Here is a 25,524-nt window from a genome sequence, read left to right as displayed (position 1 = left end):
GGTGGTGGGCCCTGACCCTGCAGTCCCCACAGACCACGTGGTATGCGAGGAGGAGTGCAAGTACGCCATGCTGGCCCTGAACTGCATCTGCCCGGCCACCTCCACCCTCATCACCCTGCTGGTGCACACGTCCCGTGGCCAGTGAGTGCCCTGTGCCAGACCGACTACCACGCCCTGGCCGCCCCGCTCAACCCCACAAGGCAGGGCGGGCTCCCTGGAGGAGGGCCTGTAGTGTGGCAGAGGAAGGGGTCCAGGGCGATGCAGGGTGGGAGGGGCAGCCCTCTCTGAGGGGGACAGCCCCCTTACCCTGCTACTCTGGTAGGGAAGGGCAGGAGTCTCCAGAGCAGTGGCAGCGCATGTATGGGCGTTGCTCGGGCAACGAGGTGTACCATATTCGCATGGGTGACAGCAAATTCTTCCGAGAATACGAGGGCAAGAGCTTCACCTACGCAGCCTTCCACGCACACAAGAAGTACGTGGGACGCGGGGCTGAATACGGGGTTTGGAGCCTGCTGTTCCCGCCACCACTGGGCTGCTGACCCTCCCCACCCAGGACCAGGTCAGCATGGGTGGGGCCCTGGGGCAGGAGGTCACAGAGTCTCCCAGCTAAGGACAGTGTAGCCTGGCTCCGCTCACCTGGTGAGGATGGCCAAGTCCGGACACCACGTAAGAACCCGCCACATAGCTCTTCTCTGGAGCTTCTCCTGAGGCTGGCCTGGGGTCCTCGAGTCCCCAACACCCAAGCGAAGGGCTTGTCCAAGAGGTTCAGGCGGGGTCCCTGGCAGGAGAATGAGTTGTTCAGGAGGGCAGCCTGAGCCGCAGGGTGCTAAGAGTGGCCCTGAGCTCCAGGCCACGGCTGCTCAGGTATGGTGTGTGCCTCATTGGGCTGAAGCGTGAGGAGGACAAGAGCATCCTGCTGAACCCAGGCCCCCGGCACATCCTGGCCGCCTCCGACACCTGCTTCTACATCAACATCACCAAGGAGGAGAACTCGGCCTTCATCTTCAAGCAGGAGGAGAAGCAGAAGAGGCGCGGTCTTGCAGGGCAGGCACTGTACGAGGGACCATCCCGGCTGCCAGTGCACAGCATCATTGCCTCTATGGGTGAGCTGGTGCATGCAGGTGGTAAATGCTGGCTTCCAAAGGTGTGTGCCACACCCTTCCTGCCTCTGGGTGGGAGGCCCCTGACCCCTGAGACTCAGTTCTTTCTCGGACAGTGTGAGCCTCTCCAGGCCTCGAGTTGTGGATCTATCCAATTGGGGTACCCCCCATCAGAGTTTTGGTGGGCACCAGTTACCTGGGTAACTTACAGCCCGTGAGGCACCTTGGTATCTAAACTGACCAAAGGCCCATGTAGTTCTCTCTGCCCAGAGCATCCCTTGACTAGATGAAGGCCCTGGCATCCACTAAGTGTAGATGTCTGAAGTTAGCAACAGCTTAGCTTCTGGGCTCTTCCCAGGGACTTCTGTCCTTCCATAACTGGTTCAGGTGACCTCCTGAGCAGGGCTGGGCCAAGACTCAGAAGGTAGTACCTGTGGCATGTGTCAGGGAGGAGTAGGGGACAGGAATAGGTCGTCGAGCCTCTCAGGCCACAGACCCACAGGTTATCCAGGTCAGTGACCTTCTCATGTGGTGCTAGCCCCAAGCTGTGACCCACAAAACAAGTTGACACCAATCAGCACCTACTGCATGCCCGGCCTGTGGTGTCTAGGGACCATGTGCTTTGACTCTGTGGGGCACATTGTCAGCCACGTGTGACATGTGCCAGCAGCTGCCTGACTCTGAAGTTGCTGCTCCTGCAGTAACAGCTTGCCCTGGTGGTCAGGCCTGAGGAGGAGCTTGGGGGTGGGGTTGCTGCTGCCCAGCCCAACCTCTATCCATTGCTTGCTATCTGCTCACCCGCACGCCTGAGACCGAGCGACTCGGGAAGCCCTTCCACCCACTTCTCAGAGGTAGCGTCCTTGAGCCAACCACCAACCCAGAGCTAGCAGCCAGGGCCTGAAGTGGGAAGAACAGAGATCAGCAGGTGCAAAACGGCCTCGCTGCTCCTGTGTTACTGTGTGACAACCCTCCCTAGCCAGGTCCTCTGGAAGTCAGAGTCAGTCACAGCAACCAGTTTGGATGGGACCCTGGAAGGGGCCCAAGAGCTCTACTCAACATCACCACCCCTCAGGGCCCCTCCTTGTCCTGAAGGGGAAACTGAGACTCAGGGACGTCCTGAAATCCCTAAGGCCACACAGCCGGTCCAGAGAGGGGCGTGGGAAGGGCTGCTGGTCAGGTTCAACCCCTCTGTCCAGGGACAGTGGCCATGGACCTGCAGAACACAGATTGCCGGCCCTCCCAGGGTGGCGGTGGTGTGGGCGGCGGCGGCAAGCTGGCTCTGCCCACGGAGAACGGCTCTGGGAGTCGGCGCCCCAGCATTGCACCTGTTCTGGAGGTGGCAGACAGCTCGGCGCTGTTGCCCTGTGACCTGCTGAGTGACCAGTCAGAGGATGAGGTGACGCCCTCAGACGACGAGGGCCTCTCTGTGGTTGAGTGAGTGCTGAGTGGAGCTCAGCTTTCAGTGGGAGGGAAAGGTCCCTGGTGCTGGGTATAGTGACAATCCCTGCTCTGCAAATGGGGTCTTCTAGGGGGCCCCAAAACACAGGGAATCAGAGCAGAGGACCTCCACCTCACCCCAAGCCTAGTACATGAGAGAGCATGCTGGCAGGGGTGTACTAGGCTGGTACCCTTCCCCTGGCCTTGGCTGGAGTCAGAGATAATGGGACTCACAGACCCAGAGTGGCTGATAGAGTAGCGTAGCCCCATACCTGCTCAGACACTGAGCTGTCTGCCCTTGGTTACTCCATGAGTTGGTATAGAGCCAGGTAGTGACCCACAGACATTCCTGAGCTAGTGTCATAGCTGGGTCACCTCCTCCTGGTACTGTGGGGTGTGGCCCCCCTCATTTCAGGTGGGTATTGTTGGGGCAGGGTCTGTAGAAGTCACCGGCTGATGATTTGGCAAGACCTTGTCCAGAACCAGAGACTACAAGCCTACCTCAAGTGGCCATGCTGGCTGTGGTCTGAGGCCAAATCTTCCTGGTTGAGACAGGAGGGACATTAGTCCTCAGCAGTTTAGCTACCTTGACCTCAGTCAGGGCATCCTCCTGTTGGGAACTGCTCTAAAGTTGAGGGGTCAATGGAGGGGCTCCCAGATCCTGCAAGTAGAAAGGACACTGGTCCCTGTGGCTGTGTCCCTTAAGGCACATGGAAACGGAAATAGAAAGTTGTGGCCAGGGCACACTGTCAAAGCCTGGTATGGTGCGTATTGGACACTGTAGGGTGAGGAGGAGGAGAGGCAGCCTTCTGAGAGGCTAGTCTGGAAGCACAGACCCAGTCCTGTCTATCACCTGGGGTGCCATGGGCATCACTCTGGGGACTGGTGATTATAGCCCTGGTATTCTCAGCTTCCAGGAGAGAGAGGAGGAGAGAGAGAGGGAAGGAGGGAGGGAGGGAGGGAAGGAGGGAGGGAAGGAGGTAGGGGAGAGAGAGAGAATGAGGGAGGGAGAGAGAGGGAGGGAGAGGGAGAGAGAGAGAGAGAGTACATGTGTGGAAGTGGGTGGGAATTGCTTATGTGACCATGTGTCTTTGTATGCATGTGTACAAGTGCACATGCGTGTATGTGTGTGCATGCATCTGTTCCTGGTTTTTCCATGTGTATGTATGTAAATGTCTGCACTGAGTATGTTGTGTGTGGAGTTTTTCTCTGGGGACATAAGGGGTACAAGCTAGCCCCCTGCCCCCCATCTGAGTAGCTGAGGGCTGACTGTTGGGAGGACACTCCAGCCCTCCTTGGGTCCTGCAGAGGGGAGCAGCCACAGGTGGCCCCTCTGCACCCCTCCTCAGTCTGAGCCACTCTAGGACCTTGGTGAACCTGTCCTAGCCCTAGCCTGGGAAGCGGGGACAGGTCCCTGAGGTCTCATCTCATGTGGCTGTCCCAGGTAGGTGTAGGAGATGGAGACAGCAAGCCATCTCTGCTAGTACCAGGTGACTCCATGAGTATTCCAGGTAAAGGGTAGCTTTGAAGTGGCCAGGCCACGTTGCCATGGTGCCATGCTGTGGTCCTGTCTTCATCCAGGTATGTGAAGGGCTACCCCCCCAACTCACCCTACATTGGCAGCTCCCCGACCTTATGCCACCTCCTGCCTGTAAAAGCTCCCTTCTGCTGCCTCCGGCTAGACAAGGTAAGGCTGAGTCTTCAGCTGTGGCCACCTGCCGTCCCACTTTGGTGTCCATGTATTTTGTCGGTGCTGCACAATCGAGCAGGAGCTGACCCCTCCCTGCCGCGCCCCACCTGCCTGCTCTCCGCCTCCTGCTCTGATGTCACTGAAGGCTTTTCTGAACAGGCTGGAAGCAGATTAGGACCACCGAGCCCTGAGCTCCCAAACACCTTGCATGCTCCCAGATGAGGACTACGTCCCTCTTCATATAACCCACCACTAGAGTCAGGCGGAGCCAGAGCCTCCTGTCCGGGGAACCCAGGGCTCCAAAGGCCTTGCCATTCCTTAAACCATCGCATGCCTGTCACTTCCCTTTCTGCCTTCCTCAGGATCCCTTGTTGACCCTTGAGGAGCTTGGATCCCGTGGTTAGGGTGATAGAACTCAATCCGTGACAGAGTCAGCCCATGCATCTGGCCTAGCACCCTGAGGCAGGGGGGGGGCACAGTTGACCACATCTCTGGCCATGCTGTCCTACTGTGAAAGTGACTGTTTCTATGGTACAGTCACTGCAGAGAGATGGGCATGATGGCTTCTATCCTGCCCCACTCTGAATCAGCTTTCTTAATTCTAGATCCCTCCAATAGTCTCCTTAGCACGTTACCAAGAGGAAATTTTGCTTTGCATTCACGTGGTGGAGGCATGGGCCTCTTGTCTTACTCAGGGACCATACTGTTCCATGTTGCTTAGGGATCTGAGCCCTTTGATGCTCAGTTCATCTCTGTGCATGCCCAGCTGTAGACTGGGACCGGGCACCTCCAACACACGTCTCACTCCATTTAGGGGAAGGGGCTTTAGGAAGCAGGATCAAATGCTGCCTGTGGCCTTGATTCTGGGCTCTGTGGTGGACAGTGCATGTGTGTGAGCACGTGCACATACATATGCACGTGCACACATACATATGCACACATGACTTGGCCCTCTGCATTTCTGTAACTAAATGCTGTATTGCTGGCTTACACCAAGTTTTTGTGGGACACTGACTTTCGGGGCAGCTAGATGGAGGAGCCCTGGTGGCTGGTGGCCGCATTTCTCCCCAGGGCTCCCATGCGCCACACGTTGCACGTCCCTGCTGTTGGCCCACCAGCTTCTCCCACAGCCAGAGTGGTGCCCAGCTTGGGTTCTCCCTCATCCCCAGGGCTGCAAACACAACAGTTATGAAGATGCCAAAGCCTATGGATTCAAGAACAAGCTGATTATCGTCTCTGCTGAGACAGCAGGCAACGGGCTCTATAACTTCATCGTACCTCTGCGCGCCTACTATCGGTCCCGCCGGGAACTTAACCCCATCGTTCTGCTGCTGGACAACAAGTGAGAGAGTGTGCGATCCCCATGATGCCTCACTTTCTGTGCAGGGACTGCTGGCCCATTCCCTGCTGTCTTCTGTGGCTATGCCTCCTTTATCTTGATGGCCTTAGCAGATTCCTCCTCTAGTTTCTCCTCTAACCTCTTTATATCATGTCCCCACAACTGAGAGTCCAGCTGGCAAGACCACAGGATTCCCCAAACCGTAGCTCCTTTCTTCATCCATGGACCCCCGAAGCATGGCAGCCAGAGCCCAAGGTCCAGTCTTGGCTGCATAACCTCAGCAAGTCCAGGGCCTCAGTTTCCCCTGAGTCGAATAAGTGGCAGGCTTTTTGCCCTTAAATCCCCCTCAGTCCCATGTTTTGGGGGCCATAAGAGTGTGGAGAGGATAAACCATAGAGCAGGTGGCACATCCAAGCTCTGCTGTCCCCACAGGCCAGACCACCACTTCCTGGAGGCCATCTGCTGCTTCCCCATGGTCTACTACATGGAGGGCTCTGTGGACAAGTAAGATGAGGACAACCATGGCCAGAGTGCCTGCTGTCCCTCCACCACCCTTCCACAAATGAACAGTTGGCCCAGACCCAGGGGGAAGGGGGGGATTGAGAGGGGCTTGGTGGGGTGGGGATCCTACGGCCATACTCCTTGTCCCGTGCAGCCTGGACAGCCTGTTACAGTGTGGCATCATCTATGCCGACAACCTGGTGGTGGTGGACAAGGAGAGCACCATGAGTGCTGAAGAGGACTACATGGCAGACGCCAAGACCATTGTCAATGTGCAGACCATGTTTCGGTGAGCACCCGACCCATGGCAGCCGGGCCTCATAGTGAGGTCTCCAAAGAAACGGATGTGGAGCCACTGTGAGAACCCATAGCCCCGACCAAAGGGCCCAGCAGAGCCCACAGACCTGACCATGGGACCCAACACAGACCTCACAGCCCTCACCGTGGGACCTACAAGAGACCCCACGGTCATGACCATAGGACTTACCATAGAACCTAGAGTTATGACCATAGGACCCATCAGAGTTCACAGACCTCACCAGAGGACCCACAAAAGACTACACCTCTGTAACTATGGGACCCAACACAGACCCCACAGCCCTGACCACAAGATCTACCAGAGACCAACACCCACAGTTGTAACAAGAGGCCACCCAATCATGACCACAGGACTCACTATAGACCCCACAGCACTGATCACAGCCATAAGACCCACCACAGACTCCCACAGCCCTGGTTCCTCCTCAGACCCTCAGCCCTGACTGGAGGACACCTCCCCTATCATCCCTCCCTCAGGCTCTTCCCCAGCCTCAGCATCACCACAGAGCTCACACACCCTTCCAATATGCGGTTCATGCAGTTCCGTGCCAAGGACAGCTATTCTCTGGCTCTTTCCAAACTGGAAAAGGTAAGTGGGACCCTTCTGGTGGGCCATCCTTTGCCAAAGAGCCCAGAGACCAGGGGCAAGGGGGGAGCAGGGCTGTGGGAGCATGGGCTTCTGTCCTGCAGGAGCTAAGGAGACACGCTCAGCTGATGCAAGGCTTTCCTTGTGGGGCTACTTCCCTGAGCACCTGCAAGTCAGTCCTAATCCTCTATGGAATCAGCCAGGAACTGGTAACAGATACCTACACCCCACCAAGTGCCAGACACTGACTCTGTACTGGGCACGGAGGATCAGAGAGTGGGAAAAACCTCTTGCACTTCTGACCTTGGAGTTCCATGAGAGGTGTCCACTCCGTGGAGGGTATCAGCTGGGCCAGATGTAGAACTCAGGGATTCAGAGACTCAGTAAGGCATTAGAGACACACTAACAACCCAGCAACCCACTAGAATATGGGGAATTTTGCTCTGGTGTATGGTGACCGTGGCCCTGCCTCGTATCCCCACAAGAGATGACCAAGCACTGGAGTAAGGGCAGTGGAAGCCGTGTGTTAAGATGAGGACAGCAGAGGCCAGGTGTGGATGAGGAGGCCACAGCTGCCAATGCTTGCTATTCTATGTGAGTCCCAAGTTCAGCCCGGGCCGGTGTGCTTGTGGAGAGTTGCCGGAGGTCAGCATGACTAACTGGAAAGGACCTAGGGCCAAGCCTGACTCTAGACATCAGGCAGAAGAGACAAGCTCCTGGGTTTCTCACTGCACATGAGTATTGCACTGGCCTGAAGCTAGGTTGAAGGAGAAGTGGCCATGGCAGGCTGGGGTCTGGCTGAGCCAGAGAAGCATGTGCGAGGCAAGCGGGCAGAGCCCCAGACAAATGTGGCTCCTGCTGTCCAGTCTACTCACAACCCTGGACTCTGCCCTGCCCAGCATCCGGGTCCACACTGGGAGAGGTCAAGGTATGCCTAAATGGTTAAAGGTGTTGGGATTATGTGATGGGCACTCAGAACCCTGGCCCACACCTCACAAGGGCCCTTCCAGTGTGCCTGAGAGTAGACCAGGCTGGTGTCCAGGCATGGAGTCATCGTAGAGTCTGTGTCCCTAGACACAGTCACACCTGGGGCCAACCCAGCTCCTCACGGGCCTCAAGGCAGCCTGGAAAAGGGCGAAGGCAGCATACACAGCAGTAACTGGCTCCCACACTCCTCTATGTCAGCAGTAGAGGGTGGGGCTTTCATCTGCTCCCTGTAGCATGGACCTGGTGGCTGGCCCCTCTCTGCACCCTGAGCTTGTCAGCTGTTGTCCATTTCAAGGCAGTGAATGAATGGTCCTGGGCCCATCATGTGACTTTGTGACAGTAGAAATGACTAGGACAAGCTGAAGAAGTCAGGACACCGTGGTAGTGGATTTGCGGACGCTGAGGGGCTGGGATCCATAATGAATGATGTCCTGGGCAGACAAGGTGGGGAGGAAGAAGATGAGGTAGGTTGCTGGTGCCATGGCTTCCCGAGGATGGTAGAATCCCCAGTCACACCCACTGTTAAGGCCTGTGTATCACTGAGCATCAAGCCTTGTAGGATTGTCCACATGGAAGACAAATGTCTGAAACAGAAGGGAATGTTCTGGAAAGAAACTAACATTTGAAACCCCCCCCCTTTCCTTCCAGTGTTATGGGACCTGTAGGGTGATCACTTCTGTTTGTTTAGTGCTGTTCTTAGGAAAGCCAGTGGAATGCTTGAGTTAGGTACCACAGTGGTTCATTGGGACTGTAGGGTGATCACTTCTGTCTGTTTAGTGCTGTTCTTAGGAAAGCCAGTGGAATGCTTGAGGTACCACAGTGGTTCATTGGGGCTGTAGGGTGATCACTTCTGTTTAGTGCTGTTCTGAGGAATGCTTGAGGTACCACAGTGGTTCATCTTCACAAGGCGCACGCCACAGCGGGCAGGCAGTGGTCATGACTGCAGAACTGTCATGTGGTAGCTCAGACATGCTCGGTTCTTCACAGGCCAGGAAAGCCCACACACCCAAGCCCACCGTTTCACTCTCTGACCCAGCAGTGACCCTTGCCCCCTTCTGTTACTGGAGTGCCAGGAAGGACAAAACGAGAGGCACTTTTGCCACCTTGTCCTGGGAGCTTCCTTCCGATGGGGAAGATGTGGCTGGTAGACGGCTCACTGATGGAAAGGCCACCTGTAACGGCTGCTGTTCCTGATGGCCTCTGTGTGCCTTTCACTGAAGCAAATCCCTTATGCTATGGGAAGAGTCCTCAGATGCCAGTGTGGGCTGACTTGGCCATGGGTGTCTACACTCACCTGACTCACTTGTGGATGCTTCCTGGGAGAGGGGCCCAGAAGAAAGCTTACCTTCACTCCCAAATCTATGAATGGCCCCTTCCAGAAACAGGGACTTGGCAGATGGGACCCTGCTAAGGAACTTGAGACGGGAAGTGGCCCTCCATGTCCATGTTGGCCCCACATAGTCAGAAGGGGACATGGCAGGCAGGACATCAGAGACAGGAAGAGGCTCCACTGCTGACTCTGAAGATGAAGGAAGAGGCCGCAGGCCAAGGACTCTGGGCATCCCCAGGAGCTGGATAAGGTGGGGAAAATGATTCTGTAGAGCCTCCAAAGGGCACAAGGCCCAGCTGGCTCTGACTTCAGCCACTGGAAGCCCACATTAATTAGACTTCGACCTCAGAACCTTGAAGTTCTGAGCCACTGTATCTATGACAGTGTGTCCCAAAAATTCTCATGCTGTGAGCCATCAGATCCAGTGTCTGAAGCTTCATGCACCCTGTGAAGGGGGAGTGAACAGCAACATGAACAGCTTACCCTCCTGCTGACATGTTCCAGTGCCCGTGACATCCTAAATATGAAGGGTGCAGTGAGCAGCAACATGAACAGCTTACCCTCCTGCTGACATGTTCCAGTGCCTGTGACATCCTAAATATGAAGGATGCAGTGAGCAGCAACATGAACAGCTTACCCTCCTGCTGACATGTTCCAGTGCTCGTGACATCCTAAATATGAAGGGTGCAGTGAGCAGCAACATGAACAGCTTACCCCTCCTGCTGACATGTTCCAGTGCCCGTGACATCCTAAATATGATTCAAGATCAGTGTAGCATCTCTGCCCAGTGTGCGCAAGGCCCTGGGTTCCAAATACAGGGACGTATCTTCTCAGAGCCCCAGTCTCTCCCTAGGCTCTGTCCCTGAGTATGTCTGGGAGATGCAGCCGGATATTCAAGCCTGCTGGCCAGAAGTCTGTTGGCATATGGAGAGACACACATCCATGTACACATACCATGAACATACTACACACATGCATACATATCATGCGCATATGCTCATACGACAAATTCATATAAAATGAATGCATCCACATACCACACAGATATGTATATGCATACCACACATGGACACGCCCTACGTACATATCTTTTCTCTGATGGCTACCCATGATCCCATGTGCCATCTGAGGACCCCTTTCTTGCAGCAAGAACGAGAGAATGGCTCCAACCTGGCCTTCATGTTCCGCCTGCCATTTGCTGCTGGCCGAGTGTTTAGCATCAGCATGTTGGATACACTGCTCTACCAGGTCAGCTGGGATGTGGAGGCAGGTGGGCAGGGTCCCATGGTCCCTGGACCAGAGCCCAGAGTTGCTCTCCATCCAAGATCTGGTCCCGTTGCTCTGGACAGCCCTCCCCAGACTCCGAGACCTATTCCTGCTGGAGCAGCAGGTCTCGCTGCCCTCAGGGATACTCTGGGGGTCTGGGGTCCTAGTCCGTTTTAGACCTCATGTGCTGGGCTGGCAGGCAGGTGGCTTCTGAGTGGGCTGAGGCTGGACCATCTGCCTCACGTGGCCCTGCTGCCCCACAGTCCTTCGTGAAGGACTACATGATCACCATCACCAGGCTGCTGTTGGGCCTTGACACGACGCCAGGCTCCGGCTACCTCTGTGCGGTAAGTGCAGGCCAGGTATTCAGTGCGTCTGACACAGGCCTGGCGTCCTGGTCACTGCAGTTCTGGGGCTCTTGGACTGCCTGCAGCCCTACTCAGCTGAGGGCTTCCCTCTCACTGCAGATGAAGGTAACTGAGGATGACCTCTGGATCCGTACTTACGGCCGCCTCTTCCAGAAACTCTGCTCCTCCAGTGCTGAGATCCCCATCGGCATCTACAGGACCGAGTGCCATGTCTTCTCCTCTGAGGTACATCCCATTGCTGTGTTAACCCTCATAGTCCAGCGCTGGGGACCTGTGTGTCACCCATGTTTGCCACAGGCTCCTCCAGGCAGGTTCAGGGTCCAAACCACAAGCCTCCAGTGAGGGCAGCTGCTACTCTGGGAAGAAGGGTGACTTTGGGAAGCAGCCCAGACCTCCAGGGGGACTTGGTAGGGTGGGTCTCGGGGGTGCTCTGGGTCTACCTGTGTGGGTGGCGTGTACGCCTCCCATCCCGCCCCTGCATGTTCTGCATGGACTTTAAGAGACTAAGACACACTGGGGTAGGGGCAAACGTGCCCACAGGTCCACACAGCCTTTGGTTTCCTTTACAGCCCCATGACCTCAGAGCCCAGGTGAGCACCCCCAGGCCCCATGTGGAGTTTCTGCTTCACCTGTGCCTCATGGAGTTCTTCCCTGCCTTGAACATGCCCATGGGAAGCAGGCAGGACATGAAAATGTGTTGGCCACTGGGCTTTAGGGGGTGAGGGGTGGCTCTCAGCAGTTACCATTCTCCTATGTAATGGGGAAACTGAGGCAGGTGGAAATCATCCATGGGTTTACCCACATCATGTGTGCCCCTCATCCTAGCCCAGCTTCATGCACCATCAGCAGGTCCCACTGTAGCCTCCAGAGTGGCAGGTCCCCTATGGGCTAGTGGACCCCCACACCCTCATTGTCCCTCTCAGTCTCTCTAAGGTACTGCCCGATGGGGTCCCCACATTTTCCCCAGCACCTCACATGCCCACTCAGTCATGCACAACCCACCACACCCTGTCTCTCTTGCACTGACTCCCAGGGATGTGTTTGACGGGGACCCCTGCCCCACCTGCATATAGGGAAACTGGTACAGGCAGGGACCCCAATGCTAGGGCAAAGCCAGGACATGCCAGGCCAGATGTGATGAAGGGTCCTCTTCCCTGGGGACAGGCTGGCTCCATCCTGGATCAAACTTTGAACAGATATAGGAGGCCCGGCAGAGAGGGGTGCAGGTGGGAACACAGGACCCCGCAGTCCTTCTGGCCTGGAGAAGGCTGGTATTCACATTGTGGGTCCAAAGCCCATCTCCTTCCTGGCACCTCAAGGCACAAGGGGCCCCAGCCCATAGCCCCTCCTGCCTGCCCAGTCTCAGATCTCGGTGAACATGGAAGACTTCGAGGACACTCGGGAGGCCAAGGGGCCCTGGGGCACACGGGCTGCCTCTGGCAGTGGCAGCGCCCATGGCCGACACGGGGGCAGTGCCGACCCGGCGGGGCACCCACTACTGCGCCGCAAGAGCCTGCGGTGGGCCCGCAAGTTGAGTCGCAAGAGCAACAAGCAGGCGGGGAAGGCGCCTGCAGCCACAGAGTGGATCACCCAGCAGCGGCTCAGCCTCTACCGGCGCTCTGAGCGCCAGGAGCTCTCGGAGCTGGTCAAGAACCGGATGAAGCACCTGGGGCTGCCCACCACTGGCTATGGTAAGGGAAGGCAACGCGGCAGGACAGGTAGGGCCATAGCAGAGCATCTGATGGGCATCTCACATCTACCTGACTCCTTCAGCAGGCATGGCCACAATGGTCACTCGGGCCTGCTCAGTGAAGGGCAGAGGAGCGTCTTACGCCCACCCAGTATGGAGAGGATGCAGAATAAATAACTCACAAACTGGCTCGCCGGTTCTACTCTGGAGCCTCAGTTTCCCCAGCAGAAAGTAAGGGACTGGACCCAGAGAAAGAGTGGAGTGGAGAGCCAAGCCAGCTCCCCAAAAGCTCATGGCCCTCATTGGGGATACAAGTCCAGTCTTCCCGTTTCGTGAGAGACAAGGAGTTGGCAGGTCCCTGCCAGGGAGAGGGTAGGGCATAGTCATTGGGAACAAGAATGGCCTACACATACCTCTGTCTATCCCACTGTCTTCCCTGAGGCCATCATTGCATTTCTAATGCTTTAGAGTCAGTCCTAGGGGACCATCCATGCCATCTTCTCTTTGGGTAACATCTGAGTGACTTCGACCAGGCTGCCTCTGCTCATGAGGTCAAAGATCAAAGGCCAAGATCTCTATTCCGACCTGTGCCCCACCCCCCACTCTTTTAGCATCTCAATACTCAACCATTGCTGAGGCTCACCCCGCATTGTGACATCTACCATCACCTGAGATGGGGCCCTAGAGGCTCCCCCAAGTAGAGGAGCTGTCCAGGGGTCACTGGGGCTGGGCCGTGTGCTGGCCATGCATATTGGGTGTTCTGGGCATATTCACTAGGCAGAGCTGGACTTCACTAAGGGGTAGGCCCAAGGATGACTGAGACCAGGGTTTTGAGAACAACGTGACCACCCCAGGCCTTTCCCAGCCATGTGTATAGTGTGAAGTGTCCCTACAGTGCCTTAGATCTAATGATCCCCTCAGTACCCCTGCCTGGGTAACCCACTGTTCCAGGGAACTAGCCACCAAGGCTCAGCATGAGCCGTGGCAAGTACTAGGAGATACAGAATCCAGCCCACATGACCAAGCTCAGAACTGGTGCCTGCCCTGTGTGCCCCTCAGCCTCTGCAAACTCCCCCCCCCCCGCCCCGCCACATGCCAGTGCTTGGCAGAGAAGGACCAGATTCCCTTTTGCAATTGACTTGCTTCTGAGGTGGCTGGTGTTGGCCAGCACTGTCCAGCATGGACGGTGTCTGCGTGCAGCTGGCCGCTGCCCCGCGCCCATTCTGCTGTGCCAGCGTGCCCACCCCGCCACTGCTTGCTGACCTGTCTCTCTCTCTGTTTCTGTCTGTGCCTCTCCTATGTGTTCCATAGAGGACGTAGCAAATTTAACAGCCAGTGATGTGATGAACCGGGTAAACCTGGGATATTTGCAAGGTAATTCTGCTCCAGTGGATACCAGCTACCGCACAGGGGATGTGCCAACCCTTTGCCATCTTGGCTGGGCCAGACAGTGACCAGGAGAGATGAGAGGGCTTTGTGTGTCCACAGTTGGTTCTCAGACCCTCTGTCTTCCTCCTTGGTTTATTCTGGGAGCCCAGATGATGGTGTCCACCCTGGTCCCAGGGCTTAGCCCCAAATACTTCACCCAACTCTGTTGTTAGGATGTGCCGTGCCATCTCACTTTGCCCTGAGTAGGCAGCAGGCCATTCCAGCAACAGCTGGCCTCTCTGGCTAGTCCCACGAGATGCCCAAAGTCCCTGTGTGTCTTAGTAAGCTGCCTGCCAGGCAGGAAGATAGAAATTAGGGTTTTACTCTGTGCCCAGGCATAGGTAGGCTTGGATTACCCAAGCCAGGTAGACTCGGGCTTCCAGAGAAGCCTCTTTTTGTCTGCTTGAGAGGGAGCTGATCTAGTAGTTGCTTCTCATCTGCTTTAACGCTGCTGAGCACCTCCTCCAAGGAGCCTACCCCGCACCGAGGCCTGTCAAAGCCAGAGCAAAGACTAAACCATGGCCTTCGGCGCCTCCCCCTCCGAACAGGTCTTCTGGGAGCCTAAGGGGCATCTGGACCCAAGTAGATGCCAGTTTAGCTGGGTCCTTTTTGCAAGGATGGCATGGGCAGCCACAGAAGCGAAGTGTTGGCATCTCCTGGGCTTGCGGTTTTCCTCATCCTGCCGCCCATGACAGCAGTCATGGAAACCAGGCCCTCTGCTGGCCACTTGGGGTTCTGATCTGGGCCTGGTGACTTCCATGAAGCACGCATACCCTGCACCCAGCTGTATCTGCTTGCTGTGTGACTGCTAGGCAGAGGTGGGCAGCTGAGGGTTTGAGCAGCTCCTGCAGGTCACAGGGTACTGTCGGGTGCTCACTAAGCATCACCTGGGTGCTCACTGGGAAAAGTGTGCTGGAGCTTGGCAACAGGGACTCTCAGGACCCTGCACGTAGCAGGGAGTGGTGTCAGGATGATGTGTGGCCAGAGCGTCCCAACCTGTCCGTAAAGGGCAAGATCCAGGGTGCCCAGGGGCTCTGTGTGCATAGGAGGCAGGAGAAAGAGCACAGCCCTGGAGTTACTCTGGTTCTGAGATGAGCGCAAGGCTCAGGGTAGGGGGCGCTGGCTACATGGGGAAATGGGCACAGATGCCCAGGGCCTGGGTCTGGGTGGCACTCGGCTGGGGAAGGTGAGAGAAGGTGAGGGGAAGCAGAGCTGCCCCAGAGGCCTAGCCCGTGAGGGTTTCCATTCTAGAAGTGCATCCAGCCGGCCTTGTCCCGTCTGTCCTCCCCCTGCTCTCTCCCTTTACCAAGCATGTGGATGCTAAGGCCGCCTCAGGGCGGTTGGCTTGCTCTCCCGGGCCAAGCAGGTGGAGTCAGTACCACAAAGCTGACCACAGCCCCACCCTGGCATGATAGCTGGGATGTGGCATGGTCCCCTCAGCTTAGCAACACAGAAGTACGAAGCCAGACCTAGTCCTGCCCTCCCACGTGTTTTGCTAGTCTCGGACATTCCCAGATCTGCCTCTGGTTGGATGACAGCGGTAGCCCAGGGCCTGGACCTAAAAAGGGAGGATCCAGGAACTTCCTCTATAGCCAGGGCTTCTGACCCCACCTGCGGCATGACTGTCTGGTGGCCCTGACAGACACGTATTAGTAGCTGTGGTCTGGAGTGTTGTGAACATGACTGAATACCCTGCTCCTGCACACTCCCTGCTGCCCTTGTACTGCCCACCCCAGACCTGCACGAGGGACTTGGTCCTGGAATAACACACTTCCCGCTTGGCTCCCAGCATGAGCCACACCATGGGAGCAAAGCAAAATCTGGTGCTCATGGGACAGAACAGCACCCCCTATATGGAGAGTGGGCCATCAGGCCATCCTACCCTGCAGAAGTAGGCAGAGGTATTGGCTCCATTTGAACTACCCCAGGTGCAGAATGTTTGAGGTACAGGCACCCCCACTTCATAAAAGCATTCTGTGCCGTATTCCCTCATCTTGGGGCTGCAGCTCTGAGAGCCAAGGCATGCCCTACCCTGACCCAGTTGGCTACTTGGCAACTTCCTCAGTTTTACAGAGGAGTCAGCAGCTATGTCTAGCATGACAGGATGGAGAAAAGTGGAAGGGGCTGGGCAGAAGGATATCCTGCCCCAAGTCACCTTCATTTTGTATGTCCTTGGTGTCCAAAGGTACCTTTAAGCATGAAGTAGGTAGACTGAGGCCAGCAAGCTCAAGGCCATTGCCAGCACTGTATGTCACCATGGTGACCTGCCGGTCAAGCACAGATATCAATGATACAACTGCTTCTCCAGAAGCAACCACAATCCTAGGGGTCACATTCCATGGTCACCCTGGGGTCATCACTGGTCTCTCTCCCTGGAGGAACAGAGCATAGCCACACGCAGGAGGGAATGTCCCTGTTCTCAGATCAGAGAGATCAGAGGTGGCCTGCCCAGTCCCAGGGACAGTGCACCTACAGAGCACTTCAGGAGGGTGATAGGAAGGGCCTGAACAGCTTCTGGAGGGTATGCGGGTATGTAGGTGTGGGACAGATTGTGTGTGTATGTAAGTGTGTAGGTGTTGTATGGCTGTGCTTCTGGGTATTATAGGAATGTGGGTGTGTCATATGTGCATATTTATGGGTATACATAGGTATATGTGCAGGTGCATGTATGTAGGGGTATGCACAGGTACTTGGCAAATGTGGGTATATATAGTGTACGTATAAGTGTATACAGTTATATATGCAGGTGAAGGCATGTACAAGTACACTCAGGTGCTGTGTGGGTATGTGTGCATGTGGGCATATTACCTGCCCATACAGATTTATAGGAAGCAGGCATGTGCAGGAAATCAGCACCCCCCACCTCCCCACTAGTGAGATGCCATCTGTGGTTGTCTGTCAGCTGAGCAAGCTGCCCGGGAGGGTGGGAGCCAGTGCTCTGCCGTTCGCTTTGGCTGAGCCCTACTCAGTGCAGGCAGGAGCTGAGGACAGGTGTCAGGGAGGACCAGTCAGTATATGGCCAGAAATGCTGGAGAGCTAGCTCCCCTGGGTCCCTGGGCCCCAGCAGAGCTATGCAGGGTGGGGTTGGGTGATGCCTGGGCTATGTCCTTTGCAGACGAGATGAACGACCACCAGAACACCCTTTCCTATGTACTTATCAACCCCCCACCAGACACAAGACTGGAGCCCAACGACATTGTGTAAGTACAAAGTACTGGGCCTCTCAGCATCAGGCATGGGGCTCCAGGTCCCACAGTTGGCACAGGTCTGGCATGGCTGGCTTCCTGGCTTGCCATTCTAGGGCCTTCCTTGGTATCTTCCTTCTGCAGGTACCTCATCCGCTCCGACCCCCTGGCCCACATGAACAGCAGCTCCCAGAGCCAGAAGAGCAGCTGCGGTAACAAGCTCTCATCCTGTAACCCTGAGACCCGTGATGAGACACAGCTCTGAGCAGATGACACACATCCGCTGGGACGGACAGGCGGACACAGAACATGGAGCATTGTCAGTACTTGCCTGGACCGAGCAGGCCGCACCATGACTATAAGGTGGCTCCAAGACTTGCCCCCAGAAATGAAATCCTCTTAGCGGGGCCAGTTGTGAGACCACTGGACCACTCTGGAAGCTGACAAGGAGGCACTTTTTAATCTATTTTTACAAATATGTATGATTTGCATCTCTTTACGAGCTATACCACAACTCGTGACTTGGCTCTGGCTAGGAACAGAGCAGGGACTGGACACTACTCTGGATCTCACCATCTTGCATGGCTTCACTCAGTAATTTCTGAAGGGGCGCTGGGGTGCATGGGAGAAGGAAAGACCTGGACCTGGGGAGTCCCACATGGACCTGGGGAGTCCCACATGGACCTGGGGAGTCCCACATGGACCTGGGGAGTCCCACATGGACCTGGGGAGTCCCACATGGACCTGGGGAGTCCCACATGGACCTGGGGAGTCCCACATGGACCTGGGGAGTCCCACATGGACCTGGGGAGTCCCACATGGACCTGGGGAGTCCCACATGGACCTGGGGCTTCTCCTGCATGGAAGCCAGCTGTGTTCTCTAGCTACCCACGAGCTGTTCTGATCAGAGCTTCTGCATGGTGTATGGCTACACCAGTGCCTATGGGTTTCCTCTCCCCAGAACCAGGCAAAGGGACAGCCAGTAAAGGCGCCTTTAGGAGGAGAGCAGAAAAGGGGCTTGTCAAGAGGTCCCACCACACGCCTGAGCACTGCAGCCCCAGCACAGGGTAGGGGACAGGGCTGCCCATGGATCCTCTAAGAGTCCTGCAGAGAGTCATGGCTATGATGGAGTCCTGTGGCCGTAGCTATGAAAGTCAGATGCTGTTTCTGTCATACTCGAGCTTCCCCAGCCATGGCATTTGGGGACACAGTATGGCAAATGATGTGTCTCCATGGAACATTTCATACACTCAAAGCAGAGTCTTGTCTCTAAACACCTGATCTGAGAAGCACAATTAGCCCTGGGCTCTGGCCATGCCTTAGGTCTCCAGGGATTCCTCCAGGCAGCTGACTTCATTCTTGTTTATGGTTTGCATGGTCAGAACTGGGACCCTCTGTTAAAATGGATATATCCTGCAGGCGTGCATGGAACAAGACAGCCCATCAAGGCTCCAGGACCCTGGGTCTGGAAGACATTGAGGTTCACCTGTTTTAGGGTTAGAGTTGCCTCATGTATTTCCCTCCCCAGACTTCACAGACTAGCCCCCAACCTCTGGCATGACCAGCATGGCCTTCTCGAAACTGTGGCTATGGGTCGCTGGGTCTGGGCAGACGCCCCCAGCGTGTGTGTGTGTGCGTGTGTGTGTGTGTGTGTGTGTGTGTGTGTGTGTGTGTGTGTGTGTGTGTGTGTGTGTGTGTGAGAGAGAGTGTGTGTAATGCCCAGAGGACGCCCTGGCAAGCTGACAACCAGCCTCCCCTATAGTCCAGCATGACCCTGAGATAAACAACTCACCTAAGGCCCCAAACTCCTGGAAATCCATTCTCACCCCACTCTAGGGAGGAAGGTACCCTTGATGTGAGTATGTGAACCTCCCTTGTGTGCATTTTGGGTTCCCTGAAAGGTTGGGGTGAAGGGATGGACCAAAGGGCCGAGGCTCTCCCAGGCAGAGCAGATGGAAGCTCAGGTGGGCAGGCGCTAAGGGGCGAGGCAGTTGCTGTAACCTACCTGATAGGAAGGCAAGGCTTGATCCTAGGCTTCCTGTGGCCTGCCTGCAAACCCCCTTGCCTGTCTGGGACCTGCCTCCTAACTCTACTCCATGCCTGGCTGGAACCCACTTGCTCAGAAAGTACACATGAGTTCTGGTGAGATGTTATGGAACAGAGTTAGCTGGAAGGACTCAGGGAAGAAGTTCTGGGGCCTCTACAGAAGCAGGTGGTTTACACTAGGCTGGGGTCTATCAGTGGCCATCACTGTAGCAGGAGCCACAAGAGAGTCATGTTGGTCTTCATCTAGATGGGGCTACAGCCTTCAAGCCCATGCTGGAAGAGCTGCCACCTCTGGGGCACCTTGGGGAAAGCCACCTGACCCACTCTCCTGTGTACTTGCACCATGGAAACACATTTCCATTCTGTGTGTGTGTGCGCTGGGGGCATAGTCCTTCTACAGGTATAGGGAGAGACGCCAGCCCAGCCTTATGCTAGCTCCTAGAGATGCCAGGCCATGGGACTTGGGCCAGGAGGATTCGTGTGCTGTGAAATATCAGACACCAGCTCAATAAAAGCCACCTGCACACCTAGAACCTTCCATAGATTCTGTTGCCTTCATCTCCAAGCTTGGAGGACATACTGTCTTTGCAGGGCCCCTGTTTCTCACGAAAATGGAAAGTGTCCCAGCCCAGGAGGAACTAGAATAAACATTGCAACAGAATTTTCAAAGTATACAAAATTAGCAAGAAGTCTTTTCTTTTCCTTGTTCCTAACTAACCAAAAACTGCTCAGAATAGTGCCAAGTGCCTCGGGCGCTGCAGCCTGGGGTTAAGGAAAGCAGCAGTCACAGCAGTGCTGTGAGGGCCGCCGGGATTGGCGAGTTCCGCGGTGAGGGGGTTGAGCTGGGAGCCTGTGCGGTACATAAGGATTTGCTGCAGGTTCTAGGCTGTCTCAGCATCTATTTAAAGATGTGCAGTGACAGGCATAGAGAGGGATATGTAATTGCCTATGCGCTTAGCACAGAAGAGGAGGGGCAGAGACAGAGACCTAGGCAAGGATAAAACAGTTGCACGCGGGGGTGACGCCAATCCAACTATACATCTGCCACACTGAGGGTGGCTCTCCACATCTTCATGGATCAACAGAGATGTCCTAAACAGCTGGCAGTGGTCCAGGAGAGCGGAGGCACTGGGCCTACTGTCCATCCCCAGTCCCTGCCTGACGCACTTGTTCACCGACTAGATACAAAACAGGGCCATGGCCTTGCCTTTTGTATGGCTGAAGGCACTCTTACCTCAGACTCAGGGATGCTCTCAAAGATTGTGGGGCAGGTGAGTACTCCTTTCACCAGGGAAACTGAGGCACAGGCCCATATTAAGAGCTCAGAGCAGCAAGACACAAGCCTGGACTTTGAAGGTAAACTCTTAGAGCCTCCATCATCCCACCAGGTTGGACGGCTGGGGTAGCCTACCTTTGGGTGGTACCTACACGGACTCTCCATCTTGAGGTCCCAAGGAAACCACAAAGGGCAACCAGGTTAGGACAGCCCTCCCCAGCCCCTCCACCCACACACAAAGTGGCATCTGTGGTTCCTGCTCTGCCTACTCTCCTCAGTTGGAATCCTAGCAACCAAAAGAGGCCAAACTCCAGGCCTAGCCAGGGCCCTGGACCAAACACAATCAGCACATAGCATTGGCACAAGCAGACAGTGCAGGCTGCATTGCTGACCTGCGGAAGCTGACTCGGCAGTTCTCAGGAGGCCTCAGCTGGAGGCACCACCCTGTCTCCTCGAAAAACATTTAGGATTCCCAAGTATGTGAGAAGATGGAATCTTACCCACTATGGCACAATGAAGACACTAGCCAGGTGTGGTAGCACGTACCTTTGATCCCAGGACTCAAGAAGTGGAGGCCAGCCTGGAATACATAGCAAGTACCAGACCAGCACGGACCACATTAGACCATGTAAAAGAAAAAAGGAGAGGGTGGGGGAGGGGTGCCGGAAGAGACGGCCCAGTTAAGAGCACTTGCTGCTCTCCTACGAGACCCAGGTTTGGCCCTGGTACCCACCTGGCAGTTCACGTCCATCTACAACTCCGGTTCCAGTAGATCCAATGCCCTCTTTAGCCTCTGCAGGCATGTGCTGCCATCTTCACACGCAACAGACTTTCAGACACATAGAGCAAACGTCCACAGAAACCCTCACCCTAGCATATGCTGGTGGTGAAGCATGGTGAGACACATAGGGGCAGTCAGGGCCGCAAGCTCCACCTGTCCCCAGACGCCAGTGTTCTTCAGCACTTGGTCCAGTGAACCCTGTTCCCCAGTGTCAGACATCAGCTGAGGACTGCATCCTCCTAGACTGGTTGAACCTAGAGAATTCTGATTCCTGTTGTCCTCTACAATTAGTAAATCCACTTCACTTATCTGATCCTGACGCTCCATCTTATTAGACCCAGACAAGTGACAACAGGACAGTCAATGGGCTCTGTGATCCCGGTGTTACGGGTGAACCAACAACACGGCCATCACCAACCCAGGGAGCAGTCAGTTTGGACCAAGCTCTCTGGACCTGTAGGAACCAACATCTTGTCTATCACTGCTCTGCCCACGACCACTGGGGCTCCCTGGCTGTTTGCCTGTACACCTCAGGGTCATAGTATGTAGCCCAGGCTGGCTGTGAATTTATCCTCCTGCTTTAGTCTCCAGAGTGCTCATGTTACGAAGCTGTGTTTCATATGTAACACAGACTACTGCGTCCTTTGGGTAGTTTCCAGTATTTCACCATACAAAAATGGGAGGAGAATCATGTGATGCCAACTCTCCAAGTAGAAGTCTTGCTGAGATGACATCTACCATGGTAAACATACCCCAAATTCCTATGTTCAGGCCCTAAGGCCCAGAACTTTAGAATGTGGCTGGGTTTGGGGATCCAATCTATGTCACTGGTGTTCTAAGTGAGCAACAGATACAGAGGGACACAGGGTAGAGATTGTCTACGAGCTAAGGAAACTGGCCATAGGAGCTAGCCCCTTACTTATCTCGGGCTTCTAGCCTCCAGAACTGTACAAGGCAAACTCTGCTGCAAGGTAGGGGCGTGCGTGCGTGGGGGGTGGGGTGCGCGCAGAAATGCAACTGCTTGCAGAAGCCAGAGGCCAAGTGCTCCTGGAGTCACTTACAGACTCAGCTTTCTCTCAGCATAAACATTACAAAATGTCAGCAAACCAGATCTGATGATATGCAGAAAGGACAGAGTGGGTTCATTCATGCCAGGAAAACAGGTTTGTCTAAACACCAGGAAGAAGGAACAGTAAGAAAAGACTCACCAGCCGGGCGCTGGTGGCACACGTCTTTAATCCCAGCACTCGGGAGGCAGAGGCAGGAGGATCTCTGTGAGTTCAAGGCCAGCCTGGTCTACAGAGCGAGTTCCAGGACAGTCTCCAAAACAATACAGAGAAACCCTGTCTCAAAAGAAAAAAAAAAAAAAAGAAAAAAGAAAGAAAGAAAAGACTCACCAGCAGTTCTGTGGGATAAAATGCATCCTATAAAACCTAGCCTAACTGGCACATTAAGAGGGAACCTACGAACAGGACCACCAAAACAGGACCAGGAGGATGCCCAGCGTCTCTGCCCGGCAGCTGTGGGTAGGAGCTACACCTGGCAAGGGGGCAGCAAGCCAACCAAAACCCTGAGGGCTGCAGAGCAGAAACGAAACAACAAAATCCTTTTCACCAAATGTTAACAGTTCACGTACAGCTCTCAACTGTAAGAATTAGCAAGAGCTGAGCAAGATTGCTCACGACAAATCAGACATCCATCGGATGCTATCAGCGGGAGACAGGAATTACAGATAAAAGCTCCCAGCACTTTCATAGTAAGCCCATTTGGAGGCGCCGGCCCTGCCAGGGCTCTCCTGGAAGACACAGGCGCTGTCAAACTTTCTGAAGAGCTTCATTACCTCTGTGGCCTCAATTCTCTGCCTATACCAAGCACAACGCTGTAGGTGGGGCCCTCACCTACACCAAGGGCCCAGAGGAAGAGGAACAAAGTCACAGAGCAGCAAACATACAGACCCTTACACCATCCCCAGCCCAAAGAAAACCCCAGTCAAGAAACCAACAAGCCAAAACCAAGAAGGCTTACAGGTCACTTTAATAGCCTTCATGATCCTATAGTAGAGAGGGGATTCTTTCTTCCTTCCTTTTTTGTTTTGTTTTTTGTTTGTTTTTCGTGCGCCACCACTGCCAGGCAAAAGGGGATTTTTCAACACTAATAACAAAAAGTTGATAATGTAATGTGGCCCTAGAAATCTTAAGAATTATTTATCACAAGACCACATGAAAAAAGAAAGCCAAATCAATTAGCAAACAATAATGAAATGGGCAAAAACTTGTATAGACAGCTTACTTACAAGACAAAAAAAGTGCAACCAACAAATTAAAGAGACGGCACCGTTAACCCCAGCACTCGGGAGGCAGAGGCAGGCGGATCTCTGTGAGTTTGAGGCCAGCCTGGTCTACAGAGCAAATTCCAGGACAGCCTCCAAAGCTACACAGGGAAATCCTGTCTCAAAAAAACAGAAAAAGAAAAAGAGAAGGAAATATGGTCAATTTCATGTGGTCAGAAATTCCTGTCACGGCATGAAGACAGGGTGAACATCAAACAACAGACAGTTTGGGATAGATCAATGGATAAAAGCATTTGCTGTGTAAGACTGGTGACCAGAGTCTGATACCCAGGACCCTAATAAAGGTGGAACTCACTTTGTAGAACAGGCTGGCCTTGAACTCAGAGATCACCTCTGCCACCCGAGTGCCGGGATTAAAGGTGTGTGCACCACAGCCTGACTCACACAATACATGTGGTGGTGCATGACTTTAACCCTAACACACAAAGGGCAGGTCTGCTTATTTGAAGCCATCTGGTGTACACCATGAATTTCAGGTCAGGCAGGGCCTTCCAGTGAGACCTTACCTACGTTTCCAGAAGGCCACAGCTTGCCCTATCTGCTGTGCCTACAATGGACGGCTCCTGCCTCTGCTCTCTGAAGAACTCCTTTGAGTCAGTAAGAAAGAACTACCCAGTAAAAACGGAGTGGGAAGGGACCGAGGAAACTGGAATCTTCCAGGAGAGCAGCAGTCTTGACAATCACATAGCTAAACAGATGGTACCCATGCTGCTCCAGCGTCTGGACCCTCCAGGACTCCCATGAGCCCACTGTGGACCAGCACAGTCAGGGAGGCCCACAGGCCTATGCAACAGGAACAGAATTTGTGGGACCCTCCTGTGAAACCCTCCAGAATTTTCTCACCGGGAAGCCAGAGGGCAACTGCCCCTCCCTTCTGCTTCCCCGGTCTGAGATTTCCCCTCCCTGCTATACCACCTGAATGACTGCGCAAGCCCTCAAATTTCATAGCATATCCTCCTGGGGGAGCCACCCGCCATCCTACCCATAGGCAAGGTTTGACTGTGAAGTGCCAACTAGTGCTGGTGCACGGTGGCATGGGCCTGCTCTAGTGCTGGTGCACGGTGGCATGGGCCTGCTCTAGTGCTGGTGCACGGTGGCATGGGCCTGCTCTAGTGCTGGTGCACGGTGGCATGGGCCTGCTCTAGTGCTGGTGCACGGTGGCATGGGCCTGCTCTAGTGCTGGTGCACGGTGGCATGGGCCTGCTCTAGTGCTGGTGCACGGTGGCATGGGCCTGCTCTAGTGCTGGTGCACGGTGGCATGGGCCTGCTCTAGTGCTGGTGCATGGTGGCATGGGCCTGCTCTAGTGCTGGTGCACGGTGGCGTGGGCTTGCTCACGTGGCATCCTGGGTGGCATCAGAGACAGTCCAAGGAAGAATACCAACCTCTTGGCGGCACTGAGGAGCACAGAGATGGAGGCTTCAGCTTGCACCTACGTGCTTTGACCTGTGCCTATCACCTTCAACAAATGCCATTTCTTAAAGTAAACCCAGGGGCTGGTGAGATGGCTAAGAGGTTGCTAGTCCTCCAAAGGACCCAAGTTTGGTTCCCAACACTCATGTCAGGTGACTCACAACTACTTCCTGGAAATTGGCTGGTATTTCTGGCAGGGTGGCACCCATGGGGACAGGTGGGCCTAGATGGCACCAAGACCACCTGGTTCGAGGGGCCTCTCCTCTGCCCCCAGATACCTAGAGGTGGTATCTAGGCAAAACAGACAGACAGCTGTGCGTGAGCTTGGGTAGAAGGCAGACTACCCTGGAGTGCAGCCTGGGCTCAGTGCTCCTCCCCACCACTCAGGCTTTGCTATGTACCTTACTACTCGGAGTGATTAGGGAAAGCGAACAA

The 25,524-nt window shown here is 54.9% G+C and overlaps 1 protein-coding gene across 10 annotated transcripts in view; it reads left to right on the top strand.

Moving 5' to 3' along the window:
- The window catches only part of Kcnt1 (potassium sodium-activated channel subfamily T member 1), a 58,027-nt gene extending 38,223 nt beyond the window's left edge, over positions 1 to 19,804 (top strand). For 6 of the 10 annotated variants that reach the window (XM_040745231.1, XM_013123285.3, XM_005083668.4 and 3 more), the window contains 17 exons: positions 33 to 141; positions 323 to 472; positions 865 to 1,103; positions 2,297 to 2,534; positions 4,119 to 4,224; positions 5,397 to 5,569; positions 5,999 to 6,070; positions 6,222 to 6,356; positions 6,863 to 6,974; positions 10,435 to 10,536; positions 10,818 to 10,901; positions 11,022 to 11,147; positions 11,492 to 11,512; positions 12,283 to 12,613; positions 13,924 to 13,986; positions 17,156 to 17,240; positions 17,370 to 19,804. In XM_040745231.1, coding sequence (XP_040601165.1) covers positions 33 to 141; positions 323 to 472; positions 865 to 1,103; positions 2,297 to 2,534; positions 4,119 to 4,224; positions 5,397 to 5,569; positions 5,999 to 6,070; positions 6,222 to 6,356; positions 6,863 to 6,974; positions 10,435 to 10,536; positions 10,818 to 10,901; positions 11,022 to 11,147; positions 11,492 to 11,512; positions 12,283 to 12,613; positions 13,924 to 13,986; positions 17,156 to 17,240; positions 17,370 to 17,490 — 2,267 coding nt within the window. In that variant the 3' untranslated portion in view covers positions 17,491 to 19,804. Of the gene's footprint in view, positions 1 to 32; positions 142 to 322; positions 473 to 864; positions 1,104 to 2,296; positions 2,535 to 4,118; positions 4,225 to 5,396; positions 5,570 to 5,998; positions 6,071 to 6,221; positions 6,357 to 6,862; positions 6,975 to 10,434; positions 10,537 to 10,817; positions 10,902 to 11,021; positions 11,148 to 11,491; positions 11,513 to 12,086; positions 12,614 to 13,923; positions 13,987 to 17,155; positions 17,241 to 17,369 lie in introns of those variants that run through there. The other 4 variants (XM_040745227.1, XR_005877106.1, XM_040745229.1 and 1 more) reach the window with 4 other exon arrangements.
- The last annotated feature ends 5,720 nt before the right edge of the window (positions 19,805 to 25,524 follow it).

The sequence above is a fragment of the Mesocricetus auratus genome, unplaced genomic scaffold, assembly GCF_017639785.1.
Source record: "Mesocricetus auratus isolate SY011 unplaced genomic scaffold, BCM_Maur_2.0 Super-Scaffold_100004, whole genome shotgun sequence".
Taxonomy (NCBI): Eukaryota; Metazoa; Chordata; class Mammalia; order Rodentia; family Cricetidae; genus Mesocricetus; species Mesocricetus auratus.
Note: the sequence above shows the minus strand (reverse complement) of the source record. Positions and strands in the feature narration are given on the sequence as shown.